At 42.4% G+C, this 22,306-nt stretch overlaps 1 protein-coding gene across 7 annotated transcripts; it reads right to left on the reverse strand.

Moving 5' to 3' along the window:
* Positions 1–339: 339 nt before the first annotated feature.
* Positions 340–21,780, reverse strand: kctd17 (potassium channel tetramerization domain containing 17). Of its 7 annotated transcripts, none has more exons than XM_035145289.2 (7): positions 21,331–21,780; positions 11,698–11,806; positions 11,389–11,480; positions 10,257–10,352; positions 8,969–9,094; positions 8,427–8,568; positions 340–6,374 (listed from the first exon to the last, which is right to left on the reverse strand). In XM_035145289.2, the coding sequence occupies exons 1-6, from the start codon at positions 21,682–21,684 to the stop codon at positions 8,467–8,469; spliced, it is 879 nt and encodes a 292-aa protein (XP_035001180.1). In that variant the 5' UTR covers positions 21,685–21,780; the 3' UTR covers positions 340–6,374; positions 8,427–8,466. The 7 variants fall into 7 exon arrangements, with proteins under 7 accessions (XP_035001180.1, XP_047194259.1, XP_047194260.1 ...); XM_047338303.1 differs by having other exon boundaries at positions 10,209–10,352; XM_047338304.1 differs by having other exon boundaries at positions 10,257–10,355.
* Positions 21,781–22,306: the final 526 nt, after the last annotated feature.

Here is a 22,306-nt window from a genome sequence, read left to right on the forward strand (position 1 = left end):
AGTACAAGCAGTGGTGGATGTAGCAAAGTATATTCACTTTGTATTTGTACTTTACTTAAGTAGATTTATTTAAAATTTTACTCCACTAGCTCTATCATCAAATAGCTGTACTCTCTACTCGTCATTTTTATAATGCATTGTGTTACATGTTCATTCTGAAGATGATCGGCTACTCATGTCGACAACTGTGTGTTTAAACTGAGGAAACAACTGCACTACTACTGGAGCTTTGTTATTCTATGGTAAGTACTAGATACCCGTGTACAATAACTTGTGAGCTAATGCTGGATGGTGGTGATGTCTGTCCCCCCCCCAAAAAAAAACACGATTTTCAAATGGTTATTTCAAACCAAAGAACAAAGTTTTATTTTTGTAGAACAGCGACATTCATTTACAATAAGTAAAAAAAGGGGAAAAAAAGAAGTTAAATAATCACATTGATGAAGACGTATTTTGTTCACACAGTGTTTGTTGAAGCAGTTTTATCCGAGGCCTTAAATTCATGTCACATTGTTTTTTGAATTCAGATATGACATCAGGTGAACAGCAGAAAAAGAACTCCAGCATCAGATAAAGATGTTTTTTTTTTTGGAAAGAGTAATAAAAGAGCACTGTTGTTTAGACTTTTACACTTCAAATACCATGTGCAAACACACTATAGTACAGCAGAAACCCTCCAAAGAATAGTGTACATGTGGATCAATTCAGCGTGAATCCAGTAAACCAAACGAGGTTTATAAAACTGACCTAATGCTAATACATTTGTATTTTGAAAGGACAACTCTCAACTCTATTTTTGGGTTGGCATCTGTTCAACAGCATTTATGTGAACTAAAATCTAACATATTCAGCAAAAATCTGATTGACTTTTCTTTTGTAACTGTTGAAGATCATCAGGTCAGTGAAACATAAAAAGATAACCCACCCACAGATGACATCAACCCCCAACCCCACTAAAAAAAATTCAAGCCCAAGTTCTTTTCACTTTGTAGCATTAAAAAAAAAAACCTCAAGAATAAATAAGACAACACAAATGTACAAAAAAGGCATGACGTTTTATACAAAACAGCTAAAACCTTCTACACGAGCTGCTTCAAACAGCATTACCTCAAACATTGGGTTTTTGTCACCTGTCCTTATTCAAGAGCGTGGTGTTTCCTGTTTGGGAGCAGGATTTAGTGATTTCATATTTTATAACGCTTTAACTCAAAACCCTGCACATGCATGTGCTTCCTTTCAAATCGTGTGATTGCACTCAGATATTTTGTCGATTGTACAGATTATACAAGCGCTCATGCTGCTTTTCTGTGCACATGTAATGTCTGCTCTTCGATTTTTTTCACCTTCATGGAGCAGGAGTCCAGCAGGAGCGGTACACTCCAGCATCAAGCCCCTGTCGTTGCGTTTTTAAAATGAACTACATAGTTGATAGCTGAATAAATGGAAAGAGACAGGGCTGCATTTATTTACCATGTGGAACAGGGATCTGCTGGACTTCTGCCCCATGAAGGTGATGAGTTTGCTTCACGCACACCCAAAGGTTTAACCCTAACCACAGGAAGCTGAGGTTATAAGGCAGTGGAATGCGGGAGTGTTATAGTAAAGTTAACACACCCACATCGATTATTCAGCACTACACTTGGCATTCTATTGGTAGGGGAATTTTGACTTGTTGCGCAAAAAAATCCAAGGGCAGAGGAGAAACCGAGAGCAGACGTGTCACACGCACACAGAAGCAGCGAGAGCATGAAAAGAGCTAAAGCTGGAGTTCAGGAAATCTGTCAAAGCAGGGGCCATTTGAGTGCAAGCGCAGGGTTTTGAGTTACAGCATTACAAAATCTGAACGTGAAATCAATAGGTCCTGCTCTCAAACTGAAAGATGAAGCTCTTGAATACTGATAGGGAAAAAAACATAAGACATCCCACTGCATGTTCAGTGTGTGTATCACCTTTATCTCTTGAACTCCTGAAAAAAAATACAATTGTCATGTGCTGAAAGAAATATACAAATTCAAACAAGGAACAAACCTGGAATGGACTCTTAGGGAGGTGGTCGAAAGACCCATTTTTTGACTGAAATATTAAAACAGCTGATTAAAAAAATGCATGTGGTGACGCCTACGTTGAATGTGACACATCAGTCTTTAGACACGCCCAGTTTATCTGTTTGACCTCAAGGCACCGAATGATCCAAGTTAGAAAAAAGCTGAAGTAACAGAACAATGAACAAAACTCTGTCTCTTTCAGTCTTCTCCCTCCTTCTAATGTCTTGGTTGTGATTATCGTAAGCATGATGCGTAACTGTATCTTCACTATTCTTACATTTACTGTATTCACCTAATCCAACTAATAAGGTATTGCAAGGATCCTAAAGGTCCAAACATCTGTTTCTATGCTATAAACGGACAAGACACTTTACCTTATCACACACACACACACACATTATTGTATTTGCGTATGTTTTTTCAGATTCAATTATCAAAATGTTACTAAAAAAAGTTTCCAACTACGATCTAAATTTTCGATTGTCTCACACTCTAACTGCTTATTGCCTCAGGTGTATTTCCTGCATGTTGTGGGTCAGTCAGTGTTACACAGGAGCTATACAGCAAAGGGGGGGCCGACATGAGGTGCCGACGGCAAACGCTCAATGTGGTCGTAGAAAATATCTCTCTGGTGGTGACCAACCTCAGGGAGTGGGGCCAAGGAGCAAACCACGTTGGAATAACGTTCGCTAAAGTAAATTCAAGCAACACTATGTAACTTTAACTGAGCAACAGCGCCCTCTGCAGCCCCACGTAATGAATTTGTTTGTGTGTAAAGATGGACGACATGACAGCTCCCAAAGTGAAGCCAAAATGTCTCGATGGTCAGCTGATGGCTGGCTGCAGTATAGGTAAAAGATCCTGCCTCCTCCATATTAGTGGATGGGACGTGGACCAAACTTAAAAGTCTAAAATATTTTTATGGGCATTATCACGACTGCACTGAATATTGGAGATAACCACTGGTTTTCAATGACCGATCTTCAGTATTACTCTTGAACTCGCTGGGCCTGATTCTGACAATTTAAGCTGTGACTATCAGTCAGTTCCACACTTCTCACAGGAGAACGTATCCACTCACCACAGAGCAAGAAGAGAGGTTCAGGGTGAGGACCGGGAAGGAAAGAGGAAACATTCTCACTATCCAAAATCTGTGAACCAGCTGCTATTTTATGGCATAAAAGCATCCTGGTGTTGCCCTAAAAACTGTAAATCAGTAAATGAGGTTGACAGTGCTTTCTTATTCTAGTCATTCATTATCATACATTACAGGATGTTTTGAAAGCTGTTGACCATCGTATCTAGACAGCTGTTGGCGAGTTTAGCTGATTTGGCAAGTATAGCTAACTTTTGGAACGTCTGCTTGGCGAACTAGATAACTGTACGTGGACATATTGCCCCATTTCCACGGTAGCATTTGTTCTACGATGATTTGGTTAAATAGTGCATTTACTAGGGCTGTCAAGAAAAACAATCTGATTAATTGACATGCTTTGTGCTTAATTAATCTAAAATAATCGCACACGTCAGTATTTGCTGTGAGAAGCAAGTCAAGCAGTGCATTGAATAATAAATGTACAAAATGTAAACGTAAGGTTATGTGACGCTGCCACTATATCTGTGCTGTTGTGCTTTGTGTTTAACTTGGTCTTTCTTTGCAAATATCTCAACTACGTGAACTGCGTGAGCCTTTTCTGTGCTTTGTTTTTTCCAACACGAGACCATCAGTTGATTCCTCGTCTGCACTGTCCTCGTCAGACATTTGGGACTGTGAGGAATTTAATGATCTTTTCTACTGGCGGGGGAAAAAAGGAAATCGATAGTTTGTCACCAGTCGAGAGCAAGAGCGCCGACGGACCAGACACAGGAAGATGACATCACAGCGACATCATAGAGTGAGTTTGATTTAAGTAATTTTTTTGATGTATTATTTTTCTATAATTAGATAAATGTAGAGTTTTTTTTGACAACCCTAGTATTTACACAATATCTACTGATAAAACAGTTTTTTAAAGTAAGGCTTTCTGACATCCAACAACTACACCTCCAGATTGCGGTCAAATCCTCATGGGAGGAGAATTTGCAGAATGACATCTACAAATGAATTATCTTGCACTTGGTGTATTTAAAGTCATTAGAGCTGTCAGGAGTTGTGTGCATGGGACTCAATGTAGTGCAGTTCCTACCGTTTGCCAGCAGAGATCGTTAAGTCACGCGTTATCCGACCACCTATTTTAAACCATACACCTGCACTGAGCTGATAGTGGGATTTAAGTGCTGCTCCTTATCCTAACAACCACAGACAGAGGACACTCGACTCCCCTGACGCACCCTCTACTCCTCTCTCTGTTCGAGCCTTTCCTGACGCACGCCGACATCTCTCTGTCAGCTGGGGCTGAAAGCTGGCTGTGGATCGCGGCCAGGGCGGCATACTGAGACGACACTGCTGTTGAGCGTGCACCGTGCACGTGGTGATGCAGGTATGTGTCAGGGAGCTGGTGCAGGGTGAAATGTAGAGAGGTGTGTGTGTGCTCCTAATCCGGGCCCTGTTGGACTCTCTCTGCCAATCAAACCCATATAAACTAAGCTAACAGTGTTTACAGCAAGATCAAATCAGTGTTAACCAATGCTCACACTCACAGCACAAAACTAAACCTAAAAGCAAACTGAAGGTGTGCTGACTTGCATACGGAGGCCATCTCTCAGTAATACTTCTTTTACACCAAAATTAACTTTGGGAAACCCCCCCCAAAAAAGCCTGACTTTCACTACCAGTAGGTGAGTGTCTTTCAGTTTTTTTCTGGTGAATCATGTTCGACGTCACTGATGCACCAAAAACTGAGGCGCTCTCTCACCTCGCTGTCTAGTCAAATTAGCGCGTTCACCCGGGTGTCATGTTTCAATCAGTGCCAATCGGAGCCGGAGCTTATTCAAACCTGTGTCTACTGCAGGAAGATGGGCTTAAGACTCAAAGAGGTAGAGAGACAAGCTTTTGTATGCAGTGCACACTGTCAAGATCTGATCCAGCCACACACAGGCGGTGGAGTCTGTGTAGAATGAGATCAAACCAGTGTTAACCAACGTTCACACTGAGGGAAACAAATAACTACGATACCAACATCATTCCCTACATGTTTAACGACAAAGAGTCGGTCTTGGCAAAAATGTTTGCAGTCGGCGGCTGTTGGGATCACTGCGACTGCTTCTCAGCAGCCATGGTGATTCTTTTTTCTTGAGCAAACTTGCCTCGTGCAATCAAACGAGAAGACAGCAGGGATAAGAGGCTTCAGTACAAAATCTGGGGAACAACTGCGTCCATCATTGGGAGGAAAGAAAGCGCTGGAACATTGGTTTCATTTTGTATCGCTGATGAATGCCTCCATACCAGCTGTGTTAACATCAGGCTATATCATAATTCCAAACTGTTTTCAGACCTGAACTCCGGATAACCTCCTGTCATTCTCCGGAGGGGTTGTGTGTGAGAACATAAATGTCAGAGCGAGAGTTTTTTCTGGCCAGCCCCCGAGTAAAAACTTTTGAGAATGTCCGAATGAGCCAATCTGCGAACACAGCAGGAGATCCACCGCAGGATTCACCACGACCGAGTGGTTGTGTTGATGACAATTTTGAACACATGACAGATGCAAAAATGAATATAGCAAAAAGATAACAAATATCTCAGGATGAGACACCAACCAAGATGTCAAGAGACCTTTTGGTGATAAGGGCCAACGTTGGTGTCGAAAAACTAAAACGTGATCTCCGGAGCGGAATTTAAAAGTTACCCCACCTAACGCTCCGGAGATTTGTTTTGTTGTGGGCAGAGAATCTCCTGCTGTATTGTTCATTTGTGAAAGGCAAACTCTGGAGAACGTCCGCACCCAATTCTGCGGACATCCTCTGGAGTCCATGTCTGAAAACAAAACGGATGCATTCTGATCTATTAGCAACCTCCGATGTCGGTTGGATCACGGTGACGCAGCAACCGCTCCTCGCTGTGAACCTAATCAGGATCAAGGTGATCTTAGTTAAGCACCATGGTTCAGTCTGCTTTCATCTGGATCTTTGGTTATAATTTACTAAGCTCCACTACTTAGCAATATAACATCTGCACACAGGATTTATTTTTAACAATAATCACTGGAAAATATTTTTGGTAATCTGTAATTTTGTCAGTGCACTGATAAAAACGCTACTACTCTGTTTTTGATGACGGCCCATTGACACACAACACACGACATAATGTACAGAAAGTTGTAATGAGCCTCCGAGGAAAATAAGTAAAATTCTCTAGATATTTTACATCCGTGACCCATGGATCTGGAAAAGCTGTGAAATGACAGAAGAGAGAGAGAGACATTAGGAAGTGCAGATTCTCAATCTAAAAAAAAAAAAAACACATTATATAATCTAACTTTGGCTGTGATGGTGATAATGGTGATGAAAATGGTGACGGAAAATGACTGGACTGATGTGTATGGCTGCAATGGCTGGGAACATAAACACAAACATACACAGCCATGATGTGGCCACTTATTGCATGTGTTAAAGTGTGTGTGTGGCCCTTTGACATTAACTTGATTTGATATGTTTTATTAAGTCTAAGTATGTGTCTTTTGTGTGTTGTGTGTGTGTGTGACTTTCCACTTGGACTGTATATACAGCATGTACACAGACTGGGAAGGACATCTAACACTACTGCTGCACCAAAAGGTCAGGGATATTTCATGTCACAGCACCGGTAATGAGAGCCCATAGAGACGCAGCGCTCGATCAATATCTCTAAGGATGTGCCAGGGACTGTTGGACCAGACTGAGCATGTGCATGTATACAAACATTCAATATACAAGCTGCTGCTGGTCTTTATGACCGCACAGAAGAGGGAGGTTTTTAATTTACTGTTCAAATAGCAAACATTCATGACGCGAGCCAACTATTGATTTGGAGATTTTATCTCGGTAAAAACTTTGATCAGCAGAAGGACACGTCTGCTTTAACAGAAAGGACGATGGAGGAGAAGCTGCTGGTGGTTGATTGTCGAGGTTTCTGCAGTTTTAACAAGTTCAATTTAAGGCTTTTTATGACCATACTGAATGGAATTAAAGATTTATGATAAGTACGACAGATAAAGGAAGTCCTTGAATATATACAGTCCTAGAATTTGTAGACTCAGTTATTAGTTTCATGTTGGTCTTTCCTGTAGATTTACCATTTTATTACGTGCTAATATTTATTTTAAAACATGGCGGTGAATATCCCTTTGTACGTTTGAGGTGCTTCTGCTCTAATTTAATGATAACTTGTCAACCACCAGCAGATGTGAGGGACCACCAGGGACTATAAACGTAATTAAGACCTCATGTGTAACATTCTAACGTATTTAGGACTTTTTAAGGCTTTAAATTCAGATTATTCAACGTTTTTATACTTTTGAAGACCCTGCAGAAACAGTGATTAAACTACATTAATTATCTGTCAACAGCATCAGAACAGCAGGGTTTTTTGTTTAAAGCAGCATTAATTTATGTCAGCAGTAGGGCTGGGCGATAATGTAACATGACCGTTGGTTCACATTTCTTATGCTCCACATGATAACTTCATTTGAAAACCTCTCAACAGTAACTATAAAATACTGTCAGGAGACTCTGTAGAGTAACAATAGCAGGAGAATTCAAGCCCACACCTCTGCCTGTGTAGGCAGTGCACCGCAGAGTACTGCAGCTCAGTGTTTGTAGTTTCCCTGCAGTGGCTTGTGTGACTGGAATATAATTCAGGTAGTCAATAATAAAAAATAATCTTCGGTGCAATGTGGACACACGATACGTTCACTATTAATGAATTTAATAAACAGATGACCATCATCAACTTAAGTCGATAACAACAATGGCACGTACACAAGAATGGCAATGACAACTGATTCTTCAGTTCGTGGTTCTGAGTTCTGAGTCGAGCTACACTGAACGGCTATTTGTGCAGCAGCAGTGGTGCAGCTTCGGGGTTCTGTGGACTGAGTCCTGCAGTCTGTCTTTACTTGCTGTGGCTCAGTTACCGCAGGTCACTGTTACAGTTTCAGAGAGAAAGCATCACCACAGGCTAAGAAAACAGCCCATTCCAAACAGGCAGGTTTAGAACTGGCACTGCATAAGTTTTAAGAAATATGGGATAGTGTTTATTTTGCTGGATTTGGAAAATAACATTTCCCATGAGTCACAAAGCCAAATTTGAGCTGCAGAAAATCTTTTCGCAACAGAGTGACAGCTTAGAGGTCATACTCAATACAGTGCCATGAAACACCCCCGATCTATGTAGACATCACACACACACACACACTAAAATCTACCAGGTCTACTGACTAGCACATCTATCGCACAGTTCCTCACCCAATCCCACCTCTCTTTGGAACAAAGCAACATGACTCCCTCATTCTCTAAGCCACTCATTTGGTGTGGTTTCTCTCCCTCCCTCCTCCTCCTCTTCCTCATCCTCATCCTTCGCTGCTTCCTCCTCCTGCAGCTCCGCCGGCTTCATTCCGCATGAAGGACGGAGGGGAGAACACAAAAAAAAAGAACAAGACAGAAAACGACAAAAAAATGAACACGCTAATGAGTGTCAGTGAGTGGACAGTGAGAAGCTGATATATATCTATATATCCATATAAAAGAGAGAATATTGATTGATAGTGTGAGAGACAGAGGGGAGGACAAAGTGAGAGGTCGATAATAGCAGGAAAGAGTTGTGTGAATGATGGAGTGAATGTGTTTGTGAATGACATTTGGAGGGGGTGACATTTGGAGCTTTCAGTGGAGAGTGCAGGATCAAAGCACACTCACATCCATGGACACACAGCTTGTTCCTGTAGCAAGACTGAGAACATACATGTGTGTGTGTGCGCGTGCGCGCTTGTGAAGTACAGGAGCTTTACCTTCGTTTTGTGGCTCTGCTCTGTACCCAGTCCAGACCCAGGCGTGTGAAGCTCCTTGGACACGACACACAGGAACTCTGCTTGGTCTTCTGTTCCGTAGCTGTACGACGAGCCGATGTTCACCATCTAGAAAAGGAGAGAGACACAGATATACAGAGGAGAGGGGGGACAGAGACACGGGGACAGAGTGAGTCTCGGGGAGAATTAAGAGATTACAGCAGAGAAAACAGAAGACAGCGAGAGACAAAGAAAAGTGACAGAGAGAGAGAGAGAGAGAGAGAGAGAGAGAGAGAGAGAGAGAGGCTTGAAGTCCCATACTAAAGCGAGGAACGATTTTTGTGCTCATGCATGGTCGGGGTGGGGGCAAACAGCGGACAGCCTGCGGTAACACACTCCAGTGGGCTCCACAAGAAGCGTCTCTTACTTGAGAGAACAGCGAAACGAGTGTGGGTCGGCCTCTGCAGGAAATTGTGTGCGAATCATAGCTGTGCAGCATGCAGTGGAGCTCGGTGCCAAAGCAGTGGGTAAGACAGAGGGTGAGGGGGTGGGGGTGGGTTGTCTAAATGTGATTCCTTGGCTAGAGTGTGAACAGGCTAAGTATCACTGCCCGAGAGGCCGTTAGTGAATGAAAATCTCTCGCCGTGCCATCACCTTAAAAGATAATTACACTGACCTAAACAATGTCTGTTAAAGATCTATATAACTGTGGCTCATAGCCGGTTGGCCTGTTTCCACACTTAATCTCGTTGTAAGGATTTTCTGAATGAAGAAAATGAATGGGAAATTTACTTCTGAATCACAGAGCTGTTCTAAAAGTGGGCGGTTACTGTTAGGCTCTCCACTTGCATGTCATTATAGATTTCTAAATCACCTGCCGCTACTATTTTTAACCAGGAGAAAAGCGACAATGGCGTTGCAACTACCCCCCCTTTTTCAGACTGTACCATTGCAGGTGATGGACCCTATCTGGCTGGGTAAAGAGCCAGTAGCAGTCCAGCGTCTTTCGGCATCCAAGAAGTGAAATGCAGAACCTTTAAGACTCACTGAGACTATGTGTAATTAATGTGGACTTCCTAAATGAAAGTGCTACTTATGGTCAATAAATCGAGATCTAGACAATGGCCGAAATCTACTTTAGTCTAGAGGTCCTAAACTCATTTGGAAGTGCAAATAGCGGGGCTCAGGTCGGGGCCAAGGGGATCAAGATTAAAGGGTCAGCAGCAGCGTGAGTCCAACCCACAGTCCAGAGCAGTCCGGTGCGGGGCTTTCTGCAGGTGCGCACGCTGACCTGCTCAAACTTCCAGCCGTCCGACATCGTGGAGACCATCTGGGTCAGCTCCTCCTCCTGACACTGCAACACCCGATAGACGTGCTTGGGGGGCACCTGCTGGGGAATGAGAGAGGATGCGGGTTGAGGATGTATACCAGGGGCGTTGTTTCAAAAAAGGAACCAAAAATGTCTTATATTACTTTACTACATTTGGCTGAGGGGCTAATAAAATTCAGGTCAACTCATCCAGGAGGCGCCAAAACACCATATCAAGTAAATACAGTATATGTAACATGACAACATGCATCATAACACGGAGGTGGTGAACTTTTGCACAAGCTTTGGCCCCAGGCATAATGAGAGCAAGTCAAGTAAAGTCCAGTAGAACAGTAGAAGCATAGAGAGACATGTGGGTGTATGTTTGAGGGGACAGTGGGATATTGAGTGCAACCGTCCTGAGAAAATAAAATAAAGGAGAGTGAATCCTGATGTACAGCCAGGCTCTTCAGAGAAGCAGGGAAGAGCGAAATCACTGACAAAGAAGAGTGACCAAAGGCCATTGCACTTACACTGTAATAGTGTGTGTGTGTGTGTGTGTGTGTGTGTGTGTGTGTGTGTGTGTGTGTGTGTGTGTGTGTGTGTGTGTGTGTGTGTGTGTGTGAGTGTGACCAATCATGAGTCGGTTTCAGCTGTCAATCATGGCATTTGACTCCATTTTTGTAGCATCAAATAACTAATCAAAACCAAACTTACCTTAAAAAATAACAATTGAACAAACATCAGTGGGATGAGAAGTACCTAAAATAAGTACTTTGAGTACTTTTACTTTTTAGTTTGATTCATGTCTCATCCACTAAAGAGGACATGGGATTCATGAGCTATACTGCAGCCAGCCACCAGGGAGCGATCAAGATTCTTTGGCTCCACTTAGGAGGAGCCGTAATGTTCAGTATTGTAAGAGGACATATAATAAGTTTGAAGAATATTCATACAGTTGTGATAAACTGTACATCTTAACCGTGATGCAAACATGATGCACTGTATTTGTTTAGTTTCATTTAAACAAGAATATTGTTGTTAGAGCCGACGGTGCAGTGTGAAGCAGCAAACTCCTCCATCATAAAAACACTTGGACAGGTTCTGCACATACCTGCGTGGCTTTGGAGTCTCTCTCCACGATCCTCTCCTTGATCAATTTGATCAGGGGCGTGATGTTGTAAAACTCGGCCTCCTCCAGGACACCTTGTGACAGAAGAAACACACAAGTCAGCTGCTGCGTGAAGACTTTAGCTCCGACGTTCCCAACGCTCTGTTAGGCCTTCCCTAACATATAATCTAATCTTTATATATAATGTATATTTTCAGATTTACTAAACTAGAAACATTTGAAACCTGAAACACCATCTCTTGGCATGTGCAGCCACACAGTATTTTCAGAGTGAAGTGAAATCAGCGAGACCTTCTTCAGCCAGCTCCTTGTTGTAGACCAGTTTGCCGTGCCGCAAGTAGTTTAGGATGGGACCGAAGTAGGTGGGGTCTCTGTCAATCACATAGGCCCCCGACTCATCCTGTTACAGAGGAGAAATCAGAGAGACAGATAGAAGACAACATTGTCCGTTACCGTATAATCAAATCATTTAGAGCATGTAATTACTGCGGTAACCCTCTTTATTATTGGGTTTTTACTTTTAAAGAGTTTTATTGGGCTGAACCATGGTGATATTGAATGTAATATTATTCTAGTCATGTATGTTATTCATAACTTTTTAGTTTTGCATTATTCATGTGTGTTAACAGGTATTTCTCAAAAAGAAGGTGACTACCTTTCTTCCCTTCTTTTATGCCTCAAGCAATGAACCCCTTTTGTAGTATATATACTATTTTTAGACATGAAACTTCACTAGCTCCAGAAAGAAAACATCCTGGTTGGCTATTTTGGTCTCAAGTATGCAGTACTGGCTGCCCACACTGGATGTAAGTAAGATCCACTGTTTGTCTTCAAAATAAAAGTCCCTCGTAGAGTGGAGGTTTTGTTGGGGTTAGAAAATTACATCTTCATGATGAAATAGTACATTTCAATTTAAACAGGCATGGTGTACAAACTAGTGGTAGTCAAAAAAGCAAGGGACCTTTTGGGTCGGCTGTTGCATTTTCCTAATTTGCCATGAAACCCTGTTTCTTCCATCTGTACTTCCCTTGAAATCTTCCTGCCACCAGAGTTTTCTGCCACTGGACATAGAAGTTACTGGAGCTCCAGCGCATTTGTTGGCAACTTTGGTTATTCAGCGGTGGGTGTGCTTCTCTCCCACCTCAAGGGAGCTTCTGCCAAGCCTGCTTGGGTGTTATGTCATGACCATTACCCCTCCAACATACAGTACCAACACACACACCCACACCCACACACACACACACACACACACACACACTCTGTTCATCCTCGTGATGATCGCTTGAAGCAGAGTCTCCTTTTAGAGCTGGATTCACAAAACAACAGCTGCTGGATAAATCTAAACAAAAACATGCAGGCTTTTATGAGATTATGGCTATAGATGGCAGAAAAGGAGGAATTGTTGGGAATTGTATGAAAAATTTACATTGGCTGCATCTACTGATGATATGTCAACAACACATGGTTCAGTAGAGCTGTCTAGACTTTAGTGCATGTAGTTTTTGTCGTGTTTTATCGGCTCCGGCTCTGATTGGCAGTGACGGAAACAACACAGCTAGGAGACAGGATGCCTGAGTTTTCAGTGCGTTTGTGAGTTCAAACATGACGGGTAAAAAAAAATACAGAAAGGCAAACTCCTCGACTGGCAATGGGAAATGAGTCAATCGCAATATTTTAACGGATTTGCGAAAAAAATGTAAAAATGCATGTATACCTGCTAATTTTGGTGTAAAAGAGGTATGGAAGATACTGGGTAATGAAAGTTGGAAAAAAGGGTGCATGATTCTTAAGTGATCAAGTTAAGCGCTTCACACAATTATTTCCTACTGACACAAGTGGCTGCCAGGAATCCCTTTGTCTGTAACACTTCAAGTCCAGCCAATGTGAGCTTCAGACAAGGTGTTCCCAATGGGAGACATGAGCTGAAGACACCTAAAACCCAGAGTGAACCTAGATCGTGAGGCACTTTGAGAAATGGAGTAGAGGAGAAAGGACAAACAAGCCCAAAGATAAAGAGACCTGCAGCAAATAACCTACTGTTAGAAATGGAGGGCAGACGCACTTGTACAGCTCTGGATGAGTAGGATGGAGAGACGGGATGTGAGGGCCGAAAGCAGCTTGGATAGACAAAGTACAGTGTGTGTTTGTATGTCAGCATTTTAAAATCACTATGATTTAAATGTGGAAGAGCTGTCACTGTAGCATAGAGCATAGATGTGCGCGCGCACACACACACACACACACACACACACACTCAGAGAGCTGCAGAGGAGGAGGCTGATGCCTCATTGACGTGACTTGACTTGACAGTGTGCGCATGACAATACTGGGAGAAAGCTTCCCCAGTGTGAGAGGTATCTCTCTCTGAGACACACACACACACACACACACACACACACACACACACACACACACACACACACACACACACACACACTCACACTCAGTAGTTATTCATTGTGACAGGCCCATTAGCAGCTGCAGAACATTGACTTTAAAATAATCCATTTGATGAGCTTAATCCCCAGCAGCGTATCTGCAACATTCTTGGTTGCAAACTTCTTCCGGTCACCCTCTTCTCTTGCTCTTCTCTTTTTGGCTTCTCTGACCAACAACAACATAATCATAACCAACACACATACGAGAGTACAAAACCAGCTGGTTGTGGAGGCTTTCTGATGTGTCATCATTTAATCTCTTTGTCTTGGGAAAGTCCCCCTCAAATGTATTTACATTCACCAAAGCAAATTCCATTCAGAGCTTGTTGTATAAAGTTTGGTTTTAATAAGTTATTTGATGCTATAAAACTGGGGTGAAGCACCATGATTGACAGCTGATTGGTTGAGTGAATGTATCGGCGGGACCTTGATACCACGTCTCCACACCATGAACACTCCTGCTCTGCCTTAATATGACATGAAAAACCCATATTCTGGATAGTTAAGCTTAATTTTTTGGGGGAGAACGTGGAGACGTGTCGTCTATCTTTATATATAGCCTATGGTTGTGACAGTTCACTGAACATATATGTTGCTTACAGTTCAATATTCCATCCCAGGCAGCCTTAATGTAAGATTACAACATTAATCACCACCGAACCAGTAAGGACATTTTGGAGTTTAAGAGATATTTTGAATTCAGTGTGTAGCTGTAGTGACTTCTTAGATACACTTTTAAGTTGCCAAGAGGACAGGAACAACTAGTTGGTGAGTTAATGGTTTATAGATCATTTCCCTGAAGTGGTAAAGGAAGTACAACCACCAGCCAATAGCTAATAACCGATCACCAATAACCAAACAAAGCCTGCATTCTGCTTCATGCTAGTGTCAACATTAGAGCTGACAGCGAAAAACATAACAATTGCAAAAATGTTTGTGAGTATTATTTTTTGCAATTTTTTTAATGTAGCTTGATTTGACCGGCTCCATTATTGTGCAACTTTTAACTTCTGCAGCTTCATTTGGGAATGATTTACCACATGACAGACAGATTCAAGAGGAACTAGGGCAGTTGTTCAATTTTCTGCTTGAGTCAACATGGCAACTACTCATTAATCTCATCCAATCAATATTCATCAATCAATCTGGGCTTGGATTTTGCTTACTGTAAAATTATGCCCAGTGAACCTTGGAAAATGCTATTTCATTTCTTTTGTCAATGATTTGTCAATGAGAGCATCCGATTGTCCTTGGCCTTGATACTTGAAATTTTACATTGGGGAAAGACACTTTCCTCACACAGACAATATGGCTGACGTCAACAAAATGCCATGACAATAACTCAGCAAGAATAATTTTCCAATTTTCAATCAAAATAGCTTCTATAGACAGTGATTTATAACATTATATTAGTGTTGTGTGACTATTACACATGCATTGTGATGTAGATGCAGTGATTATTTACACACGTTATGTAATTCTCAGCTAAAAGGGGGCGGGAGCTTGGAGAAAAACTCTGGAAAAGAGTGTGATTTCTAATTAGGGACCAGCCTCATTTATCATTCCAGGCAGCACAGATGGTCTGGCTGAACCAACGACTTGTCAGTGTCGGTGACATTTTGTGATGTAGGAGGCATCCTGTGGCGCTGCACTGAGAAACACATTTAGTGATACGTGTCTCTGCTGCTTGGTGGGTGGAGTGAACAGCTCAGTGGATTTAAAAGAACTACACAGGGGCCTCTTTATAAAAGTGTGGTGCTTGGACAGTGCCTTTGAAATACATTTGAGAGGTTGTAAGGGCGCTTTCACGCTATCTTGTTTGGTCCATTTCAGATTTTTCAGTTTAGTCCGAAACAAACTAACAGGTGTGAAAGGTACCAACGGACCATGGTCCTGATCAAACTGAACCATGAGAGGTGCTCTTGGTCCTGATCAAACTGAACCATGTTTTGGTTCGTTTGGTTGCTATAAAAAAAGTAATTAGTGCTCTCCCTGAAATGCAATGTGAAACCAAAACTGATTGGCTCAAAGGGTTTTTTTTGCGTGTATGTGTGTATCTTTGAACATTTGATTATGTAACTCTTTATTTAAACCCAGAGGATCCGGGAGGGTGGGGAGGGAAGATAAGAGAGGGGACAGGGGGATTTGGTTTGTGAAATTATTCGATATGCTACCTGTATACATGCTGAACTGCAAAAACTCAACATACATATCTTTGTCCAAAGTGAAATTCTCCAATGTTTATTTAAATAGGCACAATCTCTTGGCAACCAAATTTATACACAAGTAAAGTTGATCTTTATACCTCACAGTAACTTCATCTGTACTGATTAATTAAGTACTGCAAAATGGTTAAGGGATTATAAATGTCAACATTTAATTTTTTACTGAGAAAGGATTATGAAATTCATCCCCAGATTCCAATTAAACACCTAAAACTATTATTTGGTCCAAAAGGTAATTCAAAGCTAGCTGACGGTAACAAAGAGACAAGTCCACACAACTCAGCGCTATTTATTCATATAAAAAAAACTTGGCTCTTGCATCTTTTCAATACTCCCAGTCCCTGCCAACGCCTCATATTCGACATAGCCCACAGAAGTCCAGACATGTTGGTGGAATTCAGGCTGAGTTTTAAAGTAAAAAAAATAAACAAAAATCGTACACGTGACCCGAACTCCAGAACATTCAAAACCTGCCTGTACAATTCTTTTGATATTTAATGTTAACCAAATAGTCACAAATCTGTGATGATACGATCATGTGGTTGTCGGCCACAATCACCCGCCCTGCTAAACCTGTTCAGCAAAAGTATCAAAGCTGAATGTTTGCTACATCGTGTAATTGGCTTGGGATGGCATGAGGTTAGCTCGGGTGGTATGAGCCGCAGAGAGCCCTGGGTTTGGTTCAGTGAGGGGGCAGGGCAGCCGAGGTGCCAGTAATCTCATTAAAACAGTAATACACAGCCAGACAGTCTGTGTTGTGTGTTGTGTGTGTGTAAAACAGCCCAGAACCCCTGAGCAGAGACACGCTAACCCCAGCAGATTAGAGGGGGGGGGGGACTCCAGTGTGGATAAACTCAGCTTCTCTCCTGAGTGAAAGAAGAAAACACACAGGTTGAACTCCCATATCCAGCTTCAGATCCCTGTGTCCTCAACAAGAAAACTGTGATGGCTGAGTTCAGCCTGGTGTCTGCTGGCTAACACAGTATTCTAACACAATGAACCCTTTCAAAGACACGTCATACTTTTTCCAAGTCAGGTTTAAGGGCAGGATCTTTGCGTGGGTGTTCCTTTTATTGTTCCTGATATCAATAAGGAACATTGCCATATTTCAATGGTGAGTGTTTCCTAATGACTTTTTTAGCAGGTCTTGTCTAGAATATTCCACTCATATTCGTGTTAACATGATACAGAGCATAGTCTGATATGACTAAGTGGTCCACTAAGTCACAGTCCAGGGTTCTAACGCAACAGTTTTGATAATATTGCCATCGCAATGTTTGCGCCCATCCAAAAACATGTAGCAAAACTATGGTTACTCTCACTTCTTTGTAGCACCAGCTAACTTGTTCACCCTTGAACCTGTGGCGTTAGTCATCAAGCAGTTGGTAACTGCAGTATTGTGATGCCACAAGATGCTATGAAAAGTCCAATAGGACACTATAATGCAATTAAGACGTGCATACATGTTGACATAATGCAACTAAGGTCAGAATACTCCAAATGTTGGAATTTGATCATTGCTTATTCTAAATATGACCTTATTCAGGTTAAGGTGATCCGAATATGCTGTTGACATGGAACTGTCTTATTCAGACTGTTGTCTCAATCAGGTTATATCGGAATATTGGTGTCCATATAAATGTGTTAACTTTTTTCTTTCATAAAAGTGTTTATTGTTACCTCTGCGAAGGAGGTTATGTGTTCCTCTGCATTTGCTTCTTTGTCTGTTAGTTAGCAGCATTATACAAAAACTACTGGGTGGATTAGCATGAAACTTGGTGGAAGGATGTGCAGATCCAGGCTTTTCTTTTTCACTTTCTTTAACATTGCAAGTTTTTTAACTTTTTCATTTATTTCCCAGAAAATAATTCATGGATCTTGATTGTAAAAAAACAGGCATCTCTAGGGGACTGGTTTCTTTGAGTTTTAGAAATTTGGTGCACCTTGATTGAACTGTTGGGCCTTGGTGGCAGGACTCGCTCTACTGAGGGGTTTTCTGATTTTCCATAATTTTAGTGGAGGTGGTTTCAGGTGAATTCTCTGATGAAACACTGATCTGCAGAGGTTACGAACGTAACACCAAACTGATTTCCCATTGTGGAGCCGCTCTTGTTGTTGTACTATTTGATGTGTCTATAGTCAGCTGATGAAATGACATGGTTGACCTTAAGCCTCCTGTATCGGTCGTTCTGTAACACTAATTTGAATGCGTTTACAGGACTGTTACTTCAGAAGTGCGATGATGTTACGTCTGTGTTGCCTTTTGAAGAATTTTACATTCACGGATGACAGATTCCTCTTCCTGGTTAGCTGCGAACCCAATCTGTCCTATCATTCATGCTCATGTGCACTCCCAGCTGTTGCAATCAGTGGGTGTCATTGATTCAAAGAAAAATGCTTTGCATTCATCATGAGGCTTCTGACGGAAAAGCGCTGAATAAAAAAAAAAACAATTTCACTTTTCTACTGGAATCATTCTTGTGACTTGGTGATCAGCACCAGGTTGATTATCTAACGAAACTAAATTTTTCCTTCGGGTGATCAACATACATCGACCTCAGCGGCATTAATATTGTTGCTCAGTAAAATCCTTAATCTTTCAGCAATCAGTGTTTCATACTCGACTGTGAAAATCTCAATCCCTGTAAAAAACACAAAGGGATTTTTCCTTGTGTCAGCGGTGAGGGAGTTTAATTACATAACTGCACACAGGAAAACTGAGTTGAGCTCAGCCTCAGATGATACACACCTCAAGGATTAATTGACAAAAATCTTTTTATAACCTGAATCATTTTTTAAGTTTCTCTATATCGTGCCATCTGTTAATGTATGAATATGGATTCTGACAACTGTGTGAGGTGCCTGACAAAAAACAGCTCCAAAATTAAGCCTCTCAGATTACCTCCCTGAGATTCGAGAGTTTGTGATAAAGAGAACAAATTAAAGGTGCAGATGAGAAAAGGACGAGCGTGCGGTAAACATTCAGGGTGAGTCTGCTGCCGAGAGCGCCAGCGCGACGATGACAGCGGTGGAAAGAGCTGCGAGGAAGGAGCAACAGAAGGGAGGAGATGTAGGTGTGTGTTTGAGTACGTGTGTGAGGGATTCAGCGTGTGACTGTGTGTCTTCAGGCATCACAGAGGGAGCTACTGTCAGGTCGCGGCTGAAGGTCACATGGGAGTTTTCTTTCCACAGGAGCCGGGGCGGTGCGGCAGGGGAACAGTCATCGCTGTGGTCGAGCAAAAAACCTCCAAACTGTGATTTTGGAGGTTATTTTTGTTTTTGTCACATCACATCAGCTGAGGTTTCTTTTCTGGAAGCCATGGTCATGTGACACTGGTGACACTGTTGGAAGATGAACACCCCGATGCCAGACATTCTGCTATCAGGGTGTTTTAGACGAGCATATGTAGCGCTGCAAATCGATAAGCAGAAGTGTTGTATACAGCAATAATGATTTTTGCAAATGTGTGTTCTGTCTGGTATATTGTTTTTATTTTATTTAAAAAAAAAACATTGTTGTGATGTTTGGTTATTTTATCCATTAAGGTCTGTAACTGACGATTCTGATTCGATGTTGATCTGGTCAATAAAATGACAGCTAACGGTGAAAAAGCCCTGGTGACATCATGAAACATCTTATTTAGTCCAAGAAAAAGTAAAATACCGAAAGCTATTTAGTTTAGTAGAAGAAAGAAGAAGAAATTCAGAAATCATTCACAGCTGAAAAGCAGAAAACTGAATTTTTTTTTACCAATGTTGCTTGAGAGTGAAATTTAATTAATTTTAATAGCTAAATATAAATATTAGAACTTAATTGATATGGATATAAATGCACATCTTTTCGGAATTATTTGTAAAAAATTATATTGATCATTGTAAACATCTTGGTTATAGACAAACTATATAATGACACAATCTTTAAAACACCCAAAGAGTTTTTCAGCACATAAACGAACATACCGTGATATCGTGAAAGGCTCATATCGGCCAATTTTTATTGCCAAACCAATAAATCGGTCTGGCTCTAATTTAAATATCTCTCGAGTTTCCATGTGCACTTGGAGTTTAAGACACTCACCATGTGAATTTGCCTACGTACAGTATATATGATCAGACGTGTAATCTGTATGACCCCGTCCTGACGTAGCTGAGAGGTTTTCACTCAACAGCAACTAAACGTCCACTTACAGCAGAGTCCCAGCTGCAAGGAAGACCCCCCCACCCCACCCCTTCACTCTCTGCCACACACAAGCAGCACAATAGAAATCTGCATCATTTATGAGTCCTGCCATCCATTTACAGTGTGTTCAGTCTGCATGTGACTGGGAGACACATTATACATCTCTCTCTCTCTCTCTCTCTCTCTCTCTCTCTATAAGATGCCAGCTGTACAGCAGCTACTGACTGTGCAGCTCCCTGCAGAGGAGGAGGCACGTGTTCATCCATCTGACTCGAGCTGAATTCACACCACAAAATGATGCTGAGACACACAGAGCGCGCGCGAGAGAGAGAGAGAGAGAACGAGAGAGCCTCACACTGCACATACAATACAATCAGCTGGTCAGTAGACAACTCGACATGGCCGCTCTGGGGCTGGAAGCATCCACATCCTGACCAGTGGTTTTGGACTGGTGCAGTTAACAGGTCACACAGTATTATACTTGGTTTGTATGGGTTTCTGTGATCCCGTAGCAGATAAACACACCAGATCAACTGGGGACTGTGGTTTCAAGATTCAGACCAAGATGAGCTTTACCTCATGTCAGGACCTGCACACACATCACAGCCAAATCCTTCAACCAGTTTCAGGCAAAACCACCTTTCATACCGAGAGAGAGACATGAGGGAGAGATAGTTCACAGGGATCGGACACATGTAGGTGACAGTACATGTATGACAGCGTCACAACACATGGAGAACACACCAGAGTCCGGGTCGTTGACCACAGGGACGCACCAGAGAGCCACCGCTGTCATGTTACAGAGATGTTACTGTGGGGCAACATGAACAGATCAGTCCAGCTTCACATGACCTTCAGTAAGACCAGCGCCAGCCATGTTGAAGAGATGCCTTTTAACCAAAAGGAACATCGGGTGTTGGTTAACTTTGTGAAAATATGAAAATATAAAAAAGTTGACAATCCAGACAGAACATCACAGACTCCCACTAATCGTGTGCTTCAAGCTGTTAATCCTCCTACTTAAAATACTGGTCGTTGTTTCTTGGGATGGTGCAGTGACCGGGAATCGGAGCGGACTCACCGTGTCTGAGTGCAGGTCCTGCTGCTGGCACAGCCGGTACAGGAACGAAGTTTGCTCCTTGAGGAGGGTCTGCCGGGTCGTGAGGAACACGGTGCCGCCGACGTTCAGCCGGACCCACTTGCCGTTGCTCCCCCCGGTGGGGTTGATGACCGAGCCGTTGCCGATGCTCTGCGACGCGGTCCCGGGTTCGGTCTCGCCGGCGGAGCTCGGGCTCTCTGCCGCCTCGCTGTCTTTGTTGTTGTTGTTATTGTTGTTGTTGTTGTTGCCGTTGCTGCGGTGGCCGCGGCAGTCGGGGAGCGTGGACAGCGCGGCGGCGTCCGCCGGTTCCCGCTGCTCGGCCGCCGTCGTTGCCATTGGGGGAGGAAGCTGCTGGGAGTCGAGCAGGAGACGAGCGAGGGGCGACAGTCCGCTGCTGCCTCGGCCTTTTCTCCGCGCAGCGCCACTGACAAGCTCCGCCCCCCCCACCCGCACACACTCACACATCCTCAGCGTCAAGCTGCAGGAAGTGAGGTGTGACAGCCGAGAAGAACCTGCAAAATAAAACCTACAGCCGAGTCTGAATCAGTCAGATAAAACAATGTGGGGTTTTATCAGGGCTGGAAGAACTTCACAGGGGGCCCAGGGGTAAAAAGAAAGAAAGAACGGTGGTCCCCCATTAACCCTGCACCTCTCCCACTGTGGAATTAGTTCCATGTGAGCGCACCATAAGGTTCAAGAAGATTGATTGTCATTCCAAAACATGAGGTACATGAGAGGGAACTAGACAAAGTATTGAGGTACCGTTAAGCAGCAATGAAATGGAAAACGAGAATATAAAATTTAAGCAGAAGCAGCACATAGATACAATGAAATAAAAACAATAAAACAATAGAATCTCAAACTAAACCAGGATAAAAACAATGCAAATTAAAAAGGTGCAAATGAGTATTGATAAATATGAGATATTATAGATATTTAAGGATTATTGCACATGAAA

The sequence above is a fragment of the Hippoglossus stenolepis genome, chromosome 21, assembly GCF_022539355.2.
Source record: "Hippoglossus stenolepis isolate QCI-W04-F060 chromosome 21, HSTE1.2, whole genome shotgun sequence".
Lineage (NCBI taxonomy): Eukaryota > Metazoa > Chordata > Actinopteri > Pleuronectiformes > Pleuronectidae > Hippoglossus > Hippoglossus stenolepis.